At 33.4% G+C, this 21,245-nt stretch overlaps 1 protein-coding gene across 1 annotated transcript in view; it reads left to right on the forward strand.

Annotated features, from left to right (window-relative positions):
* LOC106467981 (THO complex subunit 2-like) overlaps nucleotides 1–21,245 on the forward strand; it is a 138,000-nt gene that overhangs the window by 23,563 nt on the left and 93,192 nt on the right. The window contains exons 2-3 of the mRNA XM_013928374.2: nucleotides 1,042–1,085; nucleotides 18,271–18,362. Coding sequence (XP_013783828.1) covers nucleotides 1,042–1,085; nucleotides 18,271–18,362 — 136 coding nt within the window. The remainder of the gene's footprint in view (nucleotides 1–1,041; nucleotides 1,086–18,270; nucleotides 18,363–21,245) is intronic.

The following is a 21,245-nucleotide window of genomic DNA, read 5'->3' on the forward strand; positions in this document are numbered from 1 at the left end:
AAGTGTGAGAGGTGGTAAGTATTATTGGAAATACATTTTCTATTTAAGAAAATATTAATGTACCAGGCAGATGTTTTGTAACTCTTGGTAGTTTAAGCCTAGATGGCATTATTGGTGTGTAAATGATTATGAGGGTATACAAGTCCCAACCATAGTACACTGAAACATATGTAAATTCTTTTTTTTTTAGGGCAAGTGCTTGTTCTTAAAAACTATTTATTGGTTAATGATTTTAACATTGTATTCTTTTACCTGACCTGACAAAGATAATGGTACTCTTGTTTTGAAAAGTTGGCTTCTAGGTCACCAATAAATCTTATTCAGTTTTTGCTGTGATTTTAATGACTTGTATTGTAGGTGAAGGTGGTGATTACTGCAATCAACAATATAAAATATCAAAAGAAATATGTTACTAAATATTTGGTGAAACTTTCAACAATAAAAAAATGAAATTATTAGACAAAATGAACTATTTTAATGTTTTTCAAAAACAGTGCATCACAACAAAATTTTAGAAATCTCATAAACTAAAAATTGTGGTAAAAAATTATATTAATTTTGTTAAAACCAAAACTAGACTATTTATTAACCTTGTGATAAATTTCATGCAATTAGTAAAGTATTTCCACTGAGAAAAGAAATCAATAAAATGATACCAGTGAAATCCCTCTGGCCCAAAAAGAGATAAAAATATTTATAAATAACTTTGAAACTAACTATGGAAGAAATTGTATTTTATAGCATTTTATGATGTATGTATAATTTCAGCTTTAGACTTAGTGTATAAGCCTATCTAAGTGCATGCCTTTAAGCTTATGTAAGATAATATTTATGAATAATTTGGATCTGATGTGAAAAAGGTATTTAATTGTTGTAACTTAAATATTGAAAATAGTTTTTTAGAAGTAGTTGAAACTACTAAATCTTGGAAAATAAGACCGTAAAAAAAAATTAAAAACATGTATTAGGTGGTTTAAAAATATTAGTTTTTTAGTTTAGTGCAGAAATAAATTGACTACATATAAAATTAATGTTTTTCAGTATCAAGACATGTTCAAGTTTATTATCCTCCAAACAAGTGAATGGTGAGTTGACTTAACATAGGCATAACTAAACAGAAATAAACATTCTAAGTAATGGGTGTTATTTAACAAGATGATGTGTTACTTGTGGGCTAAGCTCTAGCTAAATTAGGATAAGGTTGGGGTGATTTTTTTTCTATACATGTTGAGTTTATATTTACTCATGGAACACACTTCAGGAGCAGTTTCACTTTGTATAATACACCAGTTCTCTTTCTTCTGAAATTATCTAGTTTTCTTTCTTTAACGTTATTGCAGGAAAGTTATTAATAATTGAGAAGTTGTTCTGTTATATATGTTAAATTCAAGGCAAACTTTATTTAAAGCTTTCTCAGTTCAGTATATTGCTAGTCAAACTTATTTCATTCTGCTCCATTTATTATTAGATTAAAATTGTTTGTAGACAATTTTTAAAAAATTAATGTTTAAGAAGTATAAGTTGTTTTGTATGTACCATTTTTTTTCAGAAACTTCTTATAATTTTGTTGTAAAAAATAGACAATTTTTAAAGACATTTTAACAAACACCTTGTGCACATCTGAGTTTTACACCAGCTCAAGTAAACAAGTTTTTTGTTAACATAGGCATGTTTCCGTTCATATTCAAGATAGACATGTTCCTTATAGACTAAAAGGGATTGACTGCAAGTAACAAATCAGGTTGGCTCACAAAGGCTGTAAATAATAATATTAAAGAAAAGCATTATAAATAAAAGAAATTTAACTCTCTCAACATGGGCTTGATCAATTTGACTGATCATGTGACCTCTTTGTACTCATTTAGTCTTTATAGATTTAATACTTCTAACTTTTAATATAGTGGGTATATCTTCACAAAAATTTGGCAGTCTTTCAGAAGTCTTTCACATACAAAAAACCATATTTTTTAGTGAAGTATTTTTAATAAAATAAAATATAGCTTTGTCCATGAATATATTGAGTATTTCTTTTGAATAGTCTGTGTGCAAAGTAATTTTCATGTTAAAATTAAAAATGCTTTTCCTCATCTCAAAAATCTAAATTTTTTGTGTAATCCCTAACACCTCCTAAATGCATTTCAAACGTTTTTTTTCAGTAAAACTTTATAGCTTATATGTTATTTTCTCTACCCTATCTCAAAATGGAATTGGAAAAGTCAACTGACCTCATAACTACAAAAAAAAATCTAAATAAACCAAAATTATCCTTTTTTCTTTGTAGAATGACTTTATATTGTAACATGAAACTACATTTGTTTATCTTAAGTAGCTCTAAGTTCGTAACAGTATATATCTATTTATAATTAAATTAAATTTTTTTATTGTCCTTTGAATGATGTCTATCTTCTATCTACACTATTATAAGTTGTAAGTCACTCAGGGAACATGCAGCTTACGTTATGCTAATGAATTACTTTACCCATGAGTTGCTACGAGTTGCTCGCATGTGTGCCTTGTGAAACATTTTTATTATAATATTATTATTATTTGTTTTACCTAAACTAATCTTAACTAACCTAAAAGGATCTCTATTTTTTACACTTTAGTTACTTTTATAATTAGACATAAAGAATAAACATGAAAAACAATAAATAAAATACTTAACCAATCTTCTTTTTTCTTGCTGTTGTTTGTCGAGAGTTAACCTTAATTTTTTATACTAATGATAGTAATGCACTTAATAATTTTTATTTAATTAAATAATGCACCAAAGAATATAAACTAATAACATGTAAAAAGTAGACAAATTCCTTTACCTCTCAAAATTTTTCTGACTTTCTAACTATGCGACAAGAGTCGTTACAAATTCATCGAAAGCTAGTCATTAACTTTCTCACGGGAACAATGTTGGTACTCTGAGTGAAATTGATATTTAACTGCTCGGAACATAACGTTATGTAATACTTCATTTGATAGATGAAAACCTTGACTTTCTATTGGCTACAGGTAATATATAATTAAACGTGAGAGAGAACTATTGACAAATACTGAAAGAGAGGATGTGAGAGGTAGGTGTGGCAGGAGGGGGTCTTATTTTCTAATTGAAGACAAAAAATTATGGTTTGTCTGAGCAATGATGATCCAAAAGAAAGTAATTTATATTTACTTTTGTACTTTTTTGAAGGTTTGTGAATAAAATAGCGAAGATGACATGCTAAGAAAAAATGTCACATGGATCACACTAGGGGAAATTCAGGAATTCTTTAAATATTGCCTTGTATAATTTTGAATGTAAGATACTAAAACCTTGTGTCATGTGCAGTAAAGATATCCTTTGCAATATTAATAGAAGATCAAGAGAGCTGATCAAATGGAAAATTAGGAAATAAAAAGTATAAGAAAAAAAGTTGACTGAAAATGTAAACATTAATTGAAAAGGATTTCTTTAAATACATTAACACTTTCTAGATGGGTCTCATCGCATTTGTTGACTCGCATTCAAATTTTTATTGAATGAATTTATGTCAATGAGTTTGGTGTCAAACTATAGATTATAATTCAAATTTTAGAACTATACATTACTTAATTTGTTGATTTAAAAGTAAATATTAAAAAACACAGATAAACATTGATTTTTGTTTGTCATTTTGTATGTTGAATGCAGCACTGTTTCAGATTAGATGTTATTGAAGTCCAAATACTAAGTCTATAGTCTCATATGAATTAGAAACTCAAATTACAGATGTTGACAAGCTAGAATATAAAATAAGAAGGTCTTATCTTTTCTATTTGCTGAGATATTGCTCGTATAATAAATCAAACATGATGGCACCCTGATCACATCTTTTCATTTTTGGAAACGCTCCCTTATATACACTTACTTCTATATATGACATGAATAACCAACCGGAAGCTCAGAATGTCCCCTAGTGGTTTTCTCAGCCTTTCTAACGCACCTAGCACCATTTCTTTCTTTTATACAAAGATATAATGAGGTAGGTTGTGTCTTTAGTCTGCTCGAAATTTCATATCTTTTTAAGACCCAAATACAGCTTAGTTACTAAGTTTGATAGATTATAATAGAATTATGTAGTAGTGATGTAGTAATTTATGATTTTCTAGTCATTCAAAAGTATATATAAAACCTAAAAAAAATATTTTGTTTCATATCCTGTACGTGCAAAAGTTTTAAAGGCTCAGCAACCTACGTCAAGCAGCAAACAAGTACAAAGGTCGTAACTAGAAGAGATAATTGTTTGCTTCAATTCATTTTTACTGTTTTCTGTTTTAAAAAAAATAAGTTTAAGAACTTATTACAAAATAGCAATAATCTATATACATATATAATGTATAATAATTGAAATAAGACTATATTTTACAAAATACTTCTCGACTAAAATACAGCCAAGACAAGTTACTTTGAACAGACCAAAGGTCACCCTTATGTTATTTAATACGGTGCATGTGAGCTGCATCATTGTAACTTCTGTATTGGTAGCCTGCTCCATGCATTTTTGAGGTTCCCCATTAGCTTGTTTATCAATGCCTTTAAGCGACCTTGGAGTTCCTGGGGACTATGTGGTAGGTGCCAGGCTTTTGCACTTTGCCACTGTTTGAGAGCCTTCACCACAGACCCTTGGGTTATGCAAGTTTTCCTAAGGGCTTGTTCTTTTTTCAGTTCACCTCTTCCAATATCCTTCCCATCTCCTTAGGAGTCTGTTTGCAACTTTCATTTTGTCAATGCAGTTCAAGATCTTCTTCACCAGGCTTCTGTAGAATGGGTGATTTTTCTTAGTCAGGTTTCTATTCCTGTTTGTTTGTAGTCCCCAGCTAGACTGGGAGCTGGTGCCCTGTAAATGATCTGTCTTCCTTGAACTGTTTCCTGTACCTTCCTTGACTCATCATGGAGTCTTACCTCTCTCATTAATGGGATTTCACTCCTGGTCTTTGGATGATGAAGTTAGATATCTTGAATGATTACCTCTACATTTCCATCTCCTCAGCATCCTGATTTTTTCTTCATTTTGTTCATCATAGTTGTATCCACCAATTCTGGGCTCTTCTGTTCTGGCTAGCTTTGGTTTCCTATGTTTTTATCAGGTTCTTAATGCCTTCACTTGTCTTTTCCGTTCCAGAGGCCTTCATTCTCCACCATTATGTGGACAAATGGCTGCTTCTGGCTCCTTTGCTTGCCACCCCTTTCCTTCACTCTCAGTTTCTTTTTCAAGAGGCTGCATAGCAGGTTGGCTTGTCGAGGTGGAGAAATCCTTTTTCTCCCCCACTCAATTCCTTGTTCATTTCGGGGTATTTTTCAATTTCCATTTCAGCCATGCCATTACGTCTTCTACTTCTTCAACTGCATGAGAGGTTCCGTCTCCTTTGGGGATATGGGCTTCTTTGTGACTCCTTCAGTAGGCTTTACTAGATCAGTGGAACCTCATTTGGGATCCATTAGATGCCTCTATCTATCTTCCTTCTTCTCTTCATGTGGACTTCATCTAGTGGTTGGACAGAGACATCTCATCTTTCTTCTTCTCAACTAGGGGTGCTCCTAATTCACGGATGCTTCTCTTTTGTTCATGGTGACAGAGAAAATTGTAGGCAAGTGTAGGACTCTGTTGGGAGCTCATAGCAACACCATTTGTGTGCTCATAAGAGTATTGTTAAAGAGAAGAAGGGAGTCTTTAGTTGAGAGTTCAAGCATACATTTAAATCAGATTTAGAAAGACCATTGACAAGAATGTTATTAGCGAAGAGATTAGACAGTGCAATATTAATGGTTTTTGTCCAGGAAAATATTAGTAAAAATCTGATTAAATCTATGCTTGAACTCTCGACTAAACACTCTCTTCTCATCTTTAACAATGCTTTATAAGAGCAGATAGATGCCATTGCTATGGGCTCCCCACTGGGTCCTATGCTTGCCAACATTTTTCTTTGTCACCACAAACAGAACTGGATTGACAGCTGTCCTTTATACCTTTCATTGGGTGTATATGTGTGGTGTATATCTAGACATGCAGGAGCTTTTGGGTCATTGGTCTATCGGTCATCTCTGCATATCAGAGTTTTGGAATTACTCACTGTCCATCATGATTTGGTTCACTTTTTTCTGTCTCTGGAACCAGTCTTTTGAGTTCCATTCTGACAACTCAATGGTTGTCTCTTCCTTCACTTGATGTTCCACTTTTTGTTTTGGGCCCACAGCCATCACATTTGCTTGTTAGCGTATCATATAGTGGGTGTCCTGAATCTGGTTACAATTCATTTATTGTGCCCTAACAAGATTCTCCCCATGGAGTGGTACCTTGACCTACAGGTGTTTGGCTGACTGTGTTTCCAATGGGGTACTCCAGAACTGGATCCATTCACCACCCAACTGAATTCCAAGCTTCCCAGATTTTTTGTTCCCAATTCCACATCCTTTGTTTGTAGCTGTTGATGCCTTCAGTCAGGATTGTGGGGCCCTTTCCTGCTATGATAATCTCCCCATCTATCTTCTTCTTCTTGTTCTCTACATTATCCATGCCATTCCATGTCATGTCCTCTTGGTGGCACCACTTTGCACAGTAGATGTGGTTTCCACTTTTGTGCCCACTCTTATTGACACCTCCTCTTCCCATCTCATCCTTCCTAATGAGACATTCTCACTTGAGCATGTTATGTCCTTCCATTCCACCACTCTGTTTTCATTTGTGGCTTTTGTCTGGTCCCTTGCCAGATGGGCTGGACTTTCCCTTATTTTCCTGATTTTCAATTACATTTTCTTCCATGTCAGTTTACCAATATACATGGTATATATACCGCTACTGGTCTTCTCATAGTTTTCCTCCATCCCACCCCACTCTCCTGCACCTGACTTCCTTCCTTACCTGGCTTTTTGACAAGGGACTTTTGGTATCCACTTTCACTCCCATTTCCCTCCCTTCCATTTCCCACCTTTATCATCATTTCGATTTGGTTTGTCACTTATGTCCTTTCTGGGCTGTTTGCTGCTACATGGTTTGCACTTCTCCCTTTCATGGTTCCAGTTTGTTCATTTATTGAAACCATTTCCTTTCTTGTAATATTTATCTTATTATCCTTACAGGTTGGATTCAGCAGTGTATTCTTCTCTGTCACCTGATTATTGTCATATATTCCAAGTCCCCTCCCATCAGATTCGTCACCTTACAATGTCCTTGGCTGTCCAATTCCATCATTCATTAGAGGATATTGTTCGTGTTGACATGCGAACCTCTCCCTGTATGTTTACTTCACATTATCTTCATTGCGTGTCATTTCATGCTTTACAGTTCATTTACCTCCTGTTGCCATCTTGAACTCCATGGTTACTCTGAGTGGGTAGGTGTCTTTTTCTACTTTTCTTCCTTACAGGGACCTTTCTCACATATATGGATCCCTCTCAGTGGTGACAGCCTGAACAGGTATACTTATTCTTAAATCTGCATTGTCTGACCTTTCCGGTCAATAATGGCCACTGTTGAGATGGGGCATTCTGCAAGACTGCTTATAGGTTTTCCTCATGGTGTTTTGCATCATTGTTATTTTTGCCCTGGACTGTTTACTGATGGACTAACATAAGCAAAGCAGAAGGGGATTGTTGCTCTTTTGACTTAATCTGGAATGGTCTACTTTTCAAAATAGGGTTTTACAGTATCCTATTGCACTGTCACCGGTTCCTCTGGATTATCCAATGCATCCCCCCTTCTTTCGGTGGAGTATGGGAGTCCTTATCACTTACTAGCTCCTAGATACTGGGGTGGTGGACCATGGAGGCTTCCTCCTGAGAGTACTTAAAATCCACTCAGTTTAGAGTTAGGCAGTGGTGTTTTGCTGGTGTAGATGGTGTATAGACACTCCTCCTGCCGTGGACCTGATGTACTATTAAAATGCTGCCTGGTTATGGACTGAATGATTTTTGCCAAAATACAGTTCACCTCTTTGGCTGGGCACCCTCCTTCCTACCACTGCCTGGATGTTAGTTCCTCGGGATACTGGTGTTGGTTGGAGCTGGAGTAGCCACATAAATCCTCATGTGTGAGTGGCACAGTTACTTTTCTCCTACTACAGACTGGATGATTCATTTCCAACACCACCTGGTTCTAGACTGGAGTTGTACCACCACATTGCTGTCTGCCTTCCTACTGTCATCTGGTTGTCGGTTCCATAGGGGTACTGGTGTTGGTTGTATTGGACGTGCATACATTATGATGTGTATTCTTGGAATAGAAAATTCTTTTCCCTCCTAGTTCCCATTTTAAACCAATTAAAACAGCTGTCAGATTTACGTTTCTTGGAATTTGCTCTTTCTGTTGGTTATAAACACATTTAAGAAAAGTAGGCATGAGTAAACAAAAGGTATCAAAAGAATTGAGTAGTGGGTGGGGCTACCCTGGTAAATTTGTAAACTATATTGATACCTCAGCAAATTAAAAAAGTGAGAGGTACTTATTTTATATTCTAGCTTGTAAATGTCTGTAACTTGGGTTACTAATTCGTTAACTGCTATATACATATTATGGTAGGGATGATAAAATATTAACTGAGCAATAAGACACACAATAAAGTATATCTGGCATTTTTTTTAAATATTTTATTTCAAATTAAGAAATTAAAATATAATTTTAAAATTTGAATTATAAACAATGTGTTGCCAATTTTATTGACATATAATGATATTAAAGTTGTTTAATTATATTCTGAAAATAATTAAAATATTGTGACATACTCCCTTTGGCCTGTCTGTTGAGAGAGGGTTAAGTCATCCAAGCAATGTGCTGTTGTTGGTGGCAGGACAAATAGCAATGTTAGATTGTAGCTACAGAAATATTGAATACAAGTCTAAAGAGGTTATAATATCAATGTATGTACTTCATTGGTTAGACCACATTTGGAATACTGTGTCCAATGTTGGGCTCCTTACCTTAGAAAGACATTGGATTATTGGAAAGGGCTCAGAGGAAAGCTACTAGGATGAAACTTGGGATGGAAAGGTTCTTATATGAGGATAGGTTGAGATCTCTAATATTTTCTTTAAAAAAAGATGAGAGAGAGGATCTGATTAAGGTGTTTAAGATTGTTATCCCTAGAACACCAGCATGGTGTTACTATGACTCCATACAAGTTAAACCTGTATAGTAAACTAACAATGCTGGCATTTTAGGGTTAAGGGAATTGATAATGTTGATGTATCATTTTTTTAAAGATTTAATGGTGAAAATGGTAAGATTAGGCAAGACAGATATTAATTTTGGTGAGTAGGTGTTATTTTTAGTTAATACAGCTTTATTTTGAAACACGGTGGTTAGCCTTTGGAATGGGTTGCCTTCAAATGTAATAGATTCAGCTAATGTAAGGAAGTTTAAGATAAAGCTTGATAAATATTTGAGTTTTTTTAGTGTTTCATTCAGTGGATAAGGCAGCATAGATGGGCCAAAAGGTCTCTTGTTGTCCTGAATGTTATTTACTTAAAACTAGAAGCCTTTGTTACCCATTCAGTCCATCTCTAAACTGTATAAGCCTACAAACCTTATCTTAAATTTTCTGGTGTCTTTCATTGAAGACAAATTCTATAGCACCATTGCAAGATTTCAATGAAGGCATGTAGAAAACCTAAGGGAAATGCTTGAAAATCAAGAAATGGTGATAGCTTTTTAGTAAAAATAGTAATTATTTGGAATGGACAGAAATATTATTAAAAAACTAATTGATAAGTAGGTTGTTTTGTTTACAGGCAAAACTGTTTGCAGCTTTGCAGAAATTAACATATTAACTTTTTCTTTATGAATCACTGTAATTAACTGTTGGAATATGATAAAATATTGATTCAGAAATATTTTTGGGTTAAAATTATTTAAATATCCAAAATTAACTTATAAGTTTGACTTACAAGTTTGTTGCAAAAATATATGAAAATATAGAGGAGATTATTTTCAGGTGCAATAATTTAGGAGTAATTTATTTTGTTTATCCTAAACTTGTAGATGAAAATGTATCATACATGCAGATCAGTACAAATCCTGTAACAACCTGAAGTAATATGATCAGTAGAATTCCGTGGGTTTCTCCCTTCAAATTTCCACAATACTACTATACTAAAATTACTGAATTTTTGTTGATGAAAATAAACATATTACTTAGTACCATTTTCAAACAACAACAAATTTTTATATAAAGTTAATAAACTTTATCACCCTAAAAACATCAACAATAAAATATTACAAAAGACTAGTTTCAGTTATAGGCCTACATCATGTGTAAGTTAGTTGAATACTTCCTTCATTTGTGGAAATAAAATTATTTTTCAAAATTCTTGCAAAAATCAGAATAATACGTATGTTCTTAAAAATAAAATAGAGAAACGTCAAAGCTTGCTAGATGGAGTATGTGTCAAACAATTTTCAGACATATGATTCCTGGATTTTTCAAATCATGGTACACGTTATTAGAAATTCTTTCTTTGAGAAATTGTTACTTGTAACAGGGATGACCCAGGACATGTATAGGGGTTCCAACTAGGTCTCTACTAGCACTACTGGTACATTTATACACTAGACCCACCCTGCTATAATGCAGTTCACTGGTTTCATATTGCGAGACTGTGTTATAAAGAGGTCCATTCAAAAGTACTAAGCCAGTAGCCAAAATAATGCACAACTATAGATAGACTGATGAATACAGCCTCATAAACAATAAACCATCTGATCTGATGTAAACAAATGGACTTCCAGTGACAAAATGAAGATAATCAACTAAAATAATTTTCACATTGATCGTTGTATGGCTATGTTCTAAGTTTGGCCCATATTCATACAGAGAAAAACAGTGTTCAGTTACAATGAGGAAATTTCATTGGTTAAGTCCCTTAATTAGTCATGAGGCTGCCATCTCATTGGCTGATTCTAAATTTAACTACATTTTTTGTGCATGTTTTATAATCAGAAATTTATTATTAAATTAACAATGAAGGTGTATCCAATAATCCAGCAGTTAATAAAGAATAGTTTTGTAAATATTAAGCATCATATTTGTTTAAATTCATACTTTTATATAAAGTGTGACCTGAAATGAAAAAGCGTGACAATAAAGTTTCATTTTATTATATTGCTTATAAGGTGGCAATGAGCATTATCTGTTGACAGTTTATTTGTGGAGCATTTATGCTTCAACAATGTTCTACACACACACACACACACATTTTGAAAAGATAAATTTAAATGAAAATTTGGGTCCAAAAAGGATCTGCTTTATAGTGGGGCTACAGTGTATTACTTTCATTGTTTTTCTAGTTATACCTACACAATATTTGTAACTTTTAAGTCTTTAGTCATGAAATCAATTAGAAAGCCTACAAAATCATTAGTAGTAGCCCATTTGGGTTATATTTGAAAGCTTGTGTTTTTATTTCTGGTAATGTGATTTATATGAAAATAAAACAATGAGACAAACATTTCAAATTTTGTAATTCAAATTAGATAGTTACAATTATATTAAAAAAATACAAAGTATATACACTACACTTAAATTGCTATTTTAGTATTGGAAGCAGGATACCCATTTTCAATTTTTTTAAGTTGTTACTCATAGCACTTACATTTTCACTCATTTTGGACATTAACAATATGAAAACCTCTTTCTCGTGAGTATTATAACTTCCAAACAATGAAAAATCAATTTTGTAACAAGTTTATATTATAAGAGCTGCAGGTGCCATAAGCAATAATAGCTTTGATGAAAAATATGAAGTCTAGAGCACACACACACACACACACACACACATATTGTTAGTGTCTGGAAAAAGCCATTGCACAAAACTTTGTCATGGCAATGTTTAATTGACATTCATGTTGTTGTATCCTTTCAGAAATAATCAGTTATTGGCTGAGGAGTAACCTGGTTGCTGTAGGTTCTGGATGTGTTGATTTCAGAAAAATGTAAAAAAAACAAAACAAAAAAAAACATTTACAGTGATTAGTAGAGCATTCAGATAAATACACTGACATCTAATAATGCTTTTTGGTGCTATATTGCTAATTTTATTAATTAAAAACATGGAGGGGTTTTGGACACCTTAGATCTGTGCCTACTTTAAATACAGTTATTAATTTCTGAAATAAAATAGGTGAAGGGGTAGGACATTGATTTCCTTGGACCCTACCCTAATTTTATGCCTACTTATATACAATTAAAGAATGCAGTTATTAATTTCTGGAAGAAAATGGATAAGAGAGGTCTGGACCCCTCCACCAGATTTGCACCTGCTTATACATTAAAAAATAGTTACACAGTTATAAATTAGAGACATTAGACAATGTAAAAAAAACAGTAAATTTATCCTTTATTTAATACTTAAGTAGCCAGTAAGTTGGCAGTGTTTTTTTTACTTGCAATACATTTGCTTCATTAATATGCCTGTTCTGGACTGTACTAGCCCATGGACGTACATGGGTAAAGCAGAAGGGGATAGCTGCCTATTTCTGCCATTCCTTTGATTGAATAAATCAGGGGCGGTCTGCTTTTCAATATAGGGTTTTCATGGTTGCATGGTGTTCCTTTGGACTCTCCACCACATTTTATCACCCCTTGTTCTTCTAGTGGAGTATAGGAGTCATTGACACTTTCCAGTTCCAAGACACTGGGATAGTGGGCCATTGAGGTATTCTCCTGAATGTGATCACTTCCATTTAGTAGAGAGTAAGGTGGAGGTGTTCTGCTGGTGTAGATGTTGCGCAACCCTCCAATCATGAGCTTCACCTTCGTACGGTGGATCCTGGAGGATGATGTTGCACCCAACTTCTCTGCAATTTTATCCAGAGAGTGAGTTGCATATATTTTGTTGAGGCAGTCCACTTCCATGTGGTCAGACCTGGAGTTTAGTGTTACACTCCAGCTTCTGTGATGATGTTTTTGCATCTATTCCCTGTTGTGGCATCAGCCAGTAACTGTGTTTCTAAAGGAATACAACAGACTGAATGTCAATTAATTATTGCCATGGTAAATTTTGTGCCTTGGCTTTTCCCAGACACTAATAATGTGTCTGTGCTCTAGACTTCGGATATTTTATTTTCATAATAGTAATGTTCAAGACACCTGCAGCTCTTGTAACATATACTTATTACAAAGTTGATTTTTTTCATTGTTTGGAACTTATAATACTTGTGAGAAAGATGATTTTGTATTGTTGAAGTCAAGATTAGCAAAAATGTGCTTCTGATATGGTACTTCACCTCACAAGATTAGCTATCCTCGTCCAATGATGTCCTCTATATATGTTTTTTTCGTCATGCATGCCACAAGCCTTCTGCTCCCCCCTATTGGAATCAAATGATTCCAACATGTCTCTCATGTAAATCATCATGTATTACTTCTCCACCAATAGGAGTGTGACATGCACATGTGACTCCCTCTATACACCTCTACTGAACTATCACTTCTCGTTTGGCAGTGCTTGTGCTTGGATGTGTTCCTTTTTGTTTGTTTAGTTTCACATTCAACTTTACTATACTCACAAAGTGGTCTTCATTTATTTTCATTTCTAGTTTCTGTTAAGACTGTTTCTTAACTTCATGTTAATCCCAGTTCGTTACAGTAGCATTGTTATTTATGAATCCTTAAGTTCATGTTACCACGTTAGGGGTCCCACTTGTGACTAGTGCTATGTCTCAGGCCTCGAGTAAGGGCAACCCAGTGGGGGATTAATCTATGTTTATTTGCTGGGAGATTGAATGTTACATGGGTTAATCTTTGTCTCCAGACCTTGCCCCACTTCCTCCCGAACAAGCTGAGCTTGTTCAGGTGGGTGAGGACTTGAATCGCCTATTTCCACCTCCTGATTTTGTCGTGCCTTCCCATGCCATGCCTGAGGAGTCAGTTAGGCCTGAAACGATCTTTTTGGATTTCACTTCTCAGGTATGTGACATTTTATTCCTTTCCCCTATTTTCTATGAACCGCATCCTTCCTTACTACACGACAATCTTCCAATTTTTATTTTGTTTATCTCCCCTCCCTAGATATTTGGGTAAATGCTGATCAATTTGCTTCACAATTAAGTGACATGATTAGCATGCCTCTCCCCCCTGTGCTTCAAATCAGTTTGCTCTTGCATATTAGTATGCAGACTGTCCTTTTCTGGACCAACAATTGTTAGGTTCCATTTTGCCTGTTTGGGTTTGGCCCCATAAAATCTCCTGTAAGTCTGACCCATGCCCAATTTTCCTGCCTTAGTTATACTTTCACAATTCTTATGGTATCTCTCTACCATCCATCTCCTCTCTGAGGCTCTTCACAGAAATCTTGAAGGGTTTTCTGAGAAGATCCTCTTCCTTCTTTCCTTTCCACATTGGCTTGTTTGTCCTCTTTGGCTCTGGCTTTACATACAGGGTTTCTTTGTTGTTGGGACCTTCTAGGTCTTGATGCATCCTTAACTCCCATCTGTTTACCATCATCTTCAGAATTTATGTATTGCTCCATTTCTGCAGAGATATGTCTTTGACACAGTCCCTGAGTCTTTGAAATCGGGAATCACAAGTTGCATCTGTACATCAACAGTCTACTCTTTCCAACCTTGTTGCCTATTTGTCTCATTTGGAGCCTATTTCCTGTCCCTCCCCTTCCTAACCCTTACTTTTCCCTTCTTCTCAAGGTTCCTCTTATCATTTTTATCGACACTGCTCGTCACATCGCCAACAGTATTGGTGACTACCCAATGCGTTTTGGTCTGTTGGGAGCTTAGCTTGTTGATTTTCTTCATCACTGGCATCTTTTCCTCAAGGCTCATTGGGTTCTTCAAGTTTTATCAGAAGGATTCCTGATTTGGAGACCTGTCATCGATTTGTCCTGCCTCAATTGCTTTGTTCAACTGCCCTGTTTTACCATGGAGTCATTTCTCACCCTACAGTGGGCATTTTATCCAGCCGTATTGGATGATGAAGATGGATGTCACCAGTGCTCATCTTCACATCTTTATCTCAACATGGTCTCTTCTGTATATTTGATTTGTCCCTCATGGGGTGCTTTATCAATTTCTCACCCTACCTTTTGGGCTTGCTTCCACCCATTATGTATTCTATCTGGTGGTCAGAACTTTTGCTCAACATCTTCATGCTTTAGAGCTGCGATTCCACCATGATATGGATGAGCGGCTTCTTCTGGCTCATTCTGATTTGGAGTCAGCCAGCCAGATTTGTTAGCTCCTTCTTGTGGTTTCTTGAATGGGCTGGTTAATCAAATCAGAGAAGTCTTTCTTCTGACCTAACCAATATCATGTCCACTTGGTTGTCTTTTTTTTTTACACTCATCTCAGTCAGGCCCAACCTTCTCCTCTATGATTTCTTTCCATGGAACTGTTTGTTCACCATGCCTTTTCTGCTTGTGAAGTCACTGGTCCCCCTTGGTTGAGTGCATATGAGATCCCTTCAGTGAGCTCTTCACGATCAGTGGAACCTTGCTCAGGATCCCCTGTCAGCTCCTGTTACCATTCCTCCTACCCTGATGGATGATCTGCACTGGTGTTTGGACAAGGCCCATATGTTGTTGGACATGAAGGAATATATTATTTATACAGTAAGAAGCAAAGAAGTCATATAACTGAAGATTACTTAGCTTAATAGGTATTTTGTTTGTTTTTGTTCTTTGTTTACAGTTATAGTGTTTACGTTCTAATAGATATCATAATTTTTTTAAGTTGTGATGTTTGTAAACTTGATTTTTCTTTTTTATGTTCACAAAATGAAATAAAATTGTTATCAAATCAGAAGTGTAATGTTCAGTGAGTATGGTAGGCATTGCAAAATATTTTGATGACTTGTACTTTTTTGAATATTGTTTTTGCATATATCCTATTTAAAAATTATATAAATAAATTGTCTGACTAGCTGGTATCTTATAAATAAAAATGTGATTACTATTGTTGTAGGAATAAAGTATATTTTCAATATATAATAATTAAGACTGATACGATACGATAGTAGTCGATATGAGTCGCATTTAGATATTGATGCTATAGTATGATACATATCTAGATACAGAAGTTTTACCAATGATTTGTTAGAAAGTTTGATAGTTTTGACAATAAAATATAATTAGAAACAGATGTATAACATTAACAGCTTAAAGTTATTTAATGAAAGCAAATGTAATTTCCTGCTATAATTTGAAGTAATTCTAGAAAGAAACAAAAGATTAATTTTAATCTATTTTGTATTTTTTGTGGTGGTTATGAGAATGGTCAAAATGACCAACTTCACATAAAATTAGGGAAGTGAATATAGCAGATAAAATATGAAAATCTATCAAAAAAGGTTGGAAATTTATTTTGGAGGTTATAGAGATTACACAAAAGAAGTTTGTTAATTTTTAGATGGAGAAAGTATTTTTAATCTTGACACAAAAATTGCTTTACACTTGGAGCAGTGACTTCTTTGAGTCCATTTATTAAACTATTAATTTTTTAGCAAAAATACTTTATTAGAAATTCTTATTTTTTTCTGTACAAAAGCCAAATTTCTTGAAGATACATACATCAAATTTTATCAAACAATGTTTCATTACAATTGTATCACAGCTTCACGATATGATACTTGTATCATTGTATCACCACACCTCCAATAATTATCAGTTTATCTGATGTACAGAAGTTCAGTGTGGATTACTGAATATTTGAAAAACAAACAATGGTGATTATGTGGTGGTATCTAATGAATATTAGTAATTTATCCACCAAGTGAAAAATGTCTCTAAAACTTGTGGGAATTTTTTTTTTCTGACAAAAAAATGATTTAGGAAATGTGCAAATGGCAACCTTCATAAGTGGTCTATCAAGAACAATTAAAAAAAATACTTAAAACCAAATTATTGCAAATGAAAATAAGAAAATTAATACTGTTTTAGAATATTGTAGTGAATGTAGTGATTGGAAAAAAGTTAAGAGGGTAGTACATACCCATTTTTTGCTTGAATGGGTTGCTGGGAGCATGGTGTATTAATTGATTAACGAAATGTAATCAGTTAGTGAGTTAGTCAGTCACTCATTGCCTAGCTCTACTCAAAATGTGCAAAAATACGTGAGATTTGACCATCAATAATAATAATTTTCATGGAAAAATAAAGAAATATGAGATCTTGTCAGATCACAAAAGAATTAATTGTAAGACCTTTCTGGCACTTTTATTAAGTTAATACTATCCTAGAGTAAAATACTCCTAATTTTTTAATCTTTTCATAAACAGCACATTATTTCTAAGTATTGTACCATCTGCACAACATATGCGAGTTTTAGAAGTTTGTTTAAAAATGTCTAAGTTGAACTTTTCCACAGAGAGATTAATAATTTTGCACACTGGTAAAGAAAATATTTAACTGTTTGCTAAAATTTGGAATGAATAAGAGAACACTCATTTGTCAATCTTCATTATGTGCCAAAGTATGGATATCTGAAGTTTATTAACACCTACATATTAAGCTATTTCTCTGAAAAAGGAAACTCTTTACCTAGCAGTGGCATCAGGTGAGAGATACATTGTCAAATGTAATTAGCTGAGTGCTACTACAATTAGTAATATTTTGTAGATCGTGCATGTTTCAAATTATGTTAAACAATTGGACAGTGTTGTTACAGAACCATAGTTTGAGAAACTGTTACTCAAAAAACAGTTCTGCAATAAAAGCTGCAAGAAAAAAGTAGTTTTTCTAAAATAGCAAAGTGAAATATACAGTATTTTTCATCTAAATTCAACATGCATGTGTGTGTAAATAAATATAAAATTCAGATATGGTTAGTAATACTTATATGCATCTTATTTCTAATTTTTAAGGACAAGTATGTTATTTTTAGCATTCTGTCTTTTAAATAAGAAGTTTTAAAAGTTCCGTACATCACTGTTTATGTTTATTGTCAGAATTTACATGTCATTCAAATGAGAATACCAACAAACATGAAATTTAGCAACTTAATGAATAAATGTTTAAAAATAACTTAGTACCATTTTTTTTTACATTTCTAACAAATGAGTGAGAAATTACATGTGCTCTGGACCAAACTATAACAGTCAGTTACTTTTTGCAATGGAATGTTATTACATATAAAAGATGAAGTTTTGACCATTTGTTTTTGATGAAAGTGTCTTAATCTTTTGTGTTTTAAACTTAGTTTTGTCTTGTGTGTCAATGAAATAAGGTTATTAATGTTATTACATGTATCTGTGATCAAATCATATCTTTGTGCATCTTTTATGTAATAGAGATAAGAACTTAATTTTTTTTTCACACAGAATTCAAACAGTTGATTCATGAGTTGTGTACTTATGTTCTTCATGGTACAGTACGTCCAGAGGTAGTACTTTCAGTACTAGTGGAAGTGAAGGTAAAAATTTACATTTGTATTATAAATTATATTAAATGTTTATATAATTTGAAAAGTTTTATGTGTGGTTGTTAAAAATTGAAATATTTTATATTTTTTTTTTTTTCATTAATGATTGATTTTATGTTTAAGTTACAGGTAGTATAATTTTTAAAGGAATTTTGCGTCTTTAAATATTTCAAAAACTTACTAGAAATGTCCAATATATTAAGGGGAATACACTTAGACAAATAGTTATGGGAATTGCAATAGAGGACAGTACTGCTAAATAGGTATTGGTCAAACACAGACCCATTGAAACCATTGTTTACAGACTAATACAATCAGAGCATGAGCACATGGGAAATCCATAAAAGCATTGCCTGATAAAGGTAATTCACATATTTTTTTGTCTTCTAAATGCAGTTTTTAGAGGTGAATAGTGATCGTAATCAGAGGTTTATGAATCCCATTTAACCTAACATCTAGCTAATCTATTAATCCTCTCACCATAGGTATCTTTTTCTGTGCATGTCACAAGGTTAGAGTTACATTCAAAATTTAATTAAACTACTTTGTTATCATGGTATACAAATAAATTTGGCATAAAAATGTAGCTAATGATTCAAATCTTAATACTATAAGTTTTATATTCTTAATTTTATAAGGCAATATAATAAATCCTGAATGTCCTCTGGTATGAGAATTGTAACATTTTCTCTCTAGGCATCCCCCTCTACACCCATTCAAGAAGTATGAAATTTAATGCAGCGTACTTACTTATAATATCATCATTCATAGCCTTCAATCTTGTTAGGTTACAGAGCCATCAAATAGAAAATCAGACCCATATTACCACCCCCCACCTATCACATCATCTCTTGATCAAGTAACTTCCATTTTTTCATGATATATCTTGGCTGCACAAGAACTCTGTTTTATTCTGAACACTAGTTTAATAAAAACTGGTTGGTAAAGTACTAGTAAGCTTGACTGAAGAAATTTTTGGGTCATTAATAATGAATTCAATAATTGAGTAAAAAACAGTTAATTGTATGCTTCACAAAACTTCATTTATATAATTGATACTTAAAACTATTGGTACTTGGTGAAACTCCATAATTACAGAATTGAGGGAAAAAAACAAAGATACTTGTAAATTCCACAAAAACTTCATTTATTACCATGGTTTTGCCAGTAAAAATACATCAGGTATAATTGATAATGAATTCCCTTTTGCAACCTTACATTATATGCAGGAACACTGTAAAATATTGTAACTGTAACATAATGTCTAAAACATTTGAATACAGAATCAGTAGCTGAAATTTCTGAAAGTATACAAACCTATGGATATTACAGTTATCTGAAGATACACTTTTTATTGATTTGACAACTATTTTGAGCAAAACTTTGAAAGTTGACAGTTTTAACAGTGGAAAATCACATGATTATTCAGCTCATGTACATTTAATAATTTTTTCAGTATCTCATGGTGAATAAATAAGCTGAGTTAAAAAAAAAATTCAGTAATACCTCATGTTTATAGTACAGTGCTTAGGCTGCTTTCTTGATGTTGATATCAGGCACAGGAATAAGTAGACAAACACTATAACAAGGGTTCAAAATGGATTTAAGGATCTAATTTAAAGAAACAGAATTTGAAGTGGATTCAGTATGAGGCTATTCAGGAAGGAGATAACTCTTTCTAAAAGGTCATTTTTTTTTTTCTGTGCATGTCATGAAGTTTTACTGAGTTATATTCAAAATTTAATTAAACAACTTTTTTATCATGGTATGCGAATGAACATGTAGCTAATAACACAACTTTTAGTATTATATAATGTTATGGCAGCGAAAGTCACGTGACGCTACTGGTGCATTTGGCGCTGGCAGCCTGCGTGAAATTTCTTGATTGATCATGAATGATCAGGTAGACCCGAGTGCATTCAAGACACCCCTTCTTTAGTATATAAGCCTGACAGAAAAAGCCTGTGGGAATGAATGTATGATAAAGCAAACAGTAGACACGGTATGTTTCAGGCAAAGTTATCGAGATTGTGAATTGCTATGGTTTATAGCATGTGTTATAAAAGTAGTTAAGTTTAAAGTGACGAGAAATGTATTGATTGTGAAATTACTATGAGCTAAAGTTTGTATCGAGAAAGAATAAACTGGTTTAATCAATAAAAGGACTTGTATCGCTGATGTTCCGCGGAAAGAATTTCTACCGGAAATTATCAAACAAGCAGATACGTAACAATAAGTTTTAAGTTAAATCCTCAATTTTCTCTTGTGTGAGAATAGTGACATTTGCTCTCTAGGCATCTCCTCTTCTCTAATTTATTTACCACCTCTCCAAGAAGTATGAAATTTAATGTAAATTACTCATTATAATCTCATTATTGTTCAGGCAAAGCATAATTTTCATAGACTTCAATTTTATTTAGTCACAGAGCCATAAAATAGAAAATCAGACTACTCTTGCCATGCCCACCTATCACATCTTCTATTTCAGAAATTGCCAAAAGTTCTCTCTGACTTGTAATACTCTATTACTTATAACCAATAAAAAGACAAGGTTTTAATCTGTCAAGTGACATATTGTATTATATTGTTTTCTGTAAAAAGATTTGTCAATTTCACTTTGAGTTCAAGCTTTATTCCCACAGGAAACACATTGATGAGATTAGATGAAGTTTAATGGCTCTTGTTGTATAGTTAGAAAGCAAGATAAATTGTGACAGTTATGGGATGTCTGCTTTTTGAGTGTTGTTATTCTGTGTTCTATGGTGCATTATTTAATTAAATAAAAAATTATTTAGTGCAGTAGTACCATTAGTATAAAAAAGTAAGGTTAAGTGTCATTGACAGTCGACAGCAAAAAAAGAAAAAGAAGATCCC

This window comes from Limulus polyphemus, unplaced genomic scaffold (assembly GCF_000517525.1).
Source record: "Limulus polyphemus unplaced genomic scaffold, Limulus_polyphemus-2.1.2 Scaffold2819, whole genome shotgun sequence".
NCBI classification, from domain to species: Eukaryota; Metazoa; Arthropoda; class Merostomata; order Xiphosura; family Limulidae; genus Limulus; species Limulus polyphemus.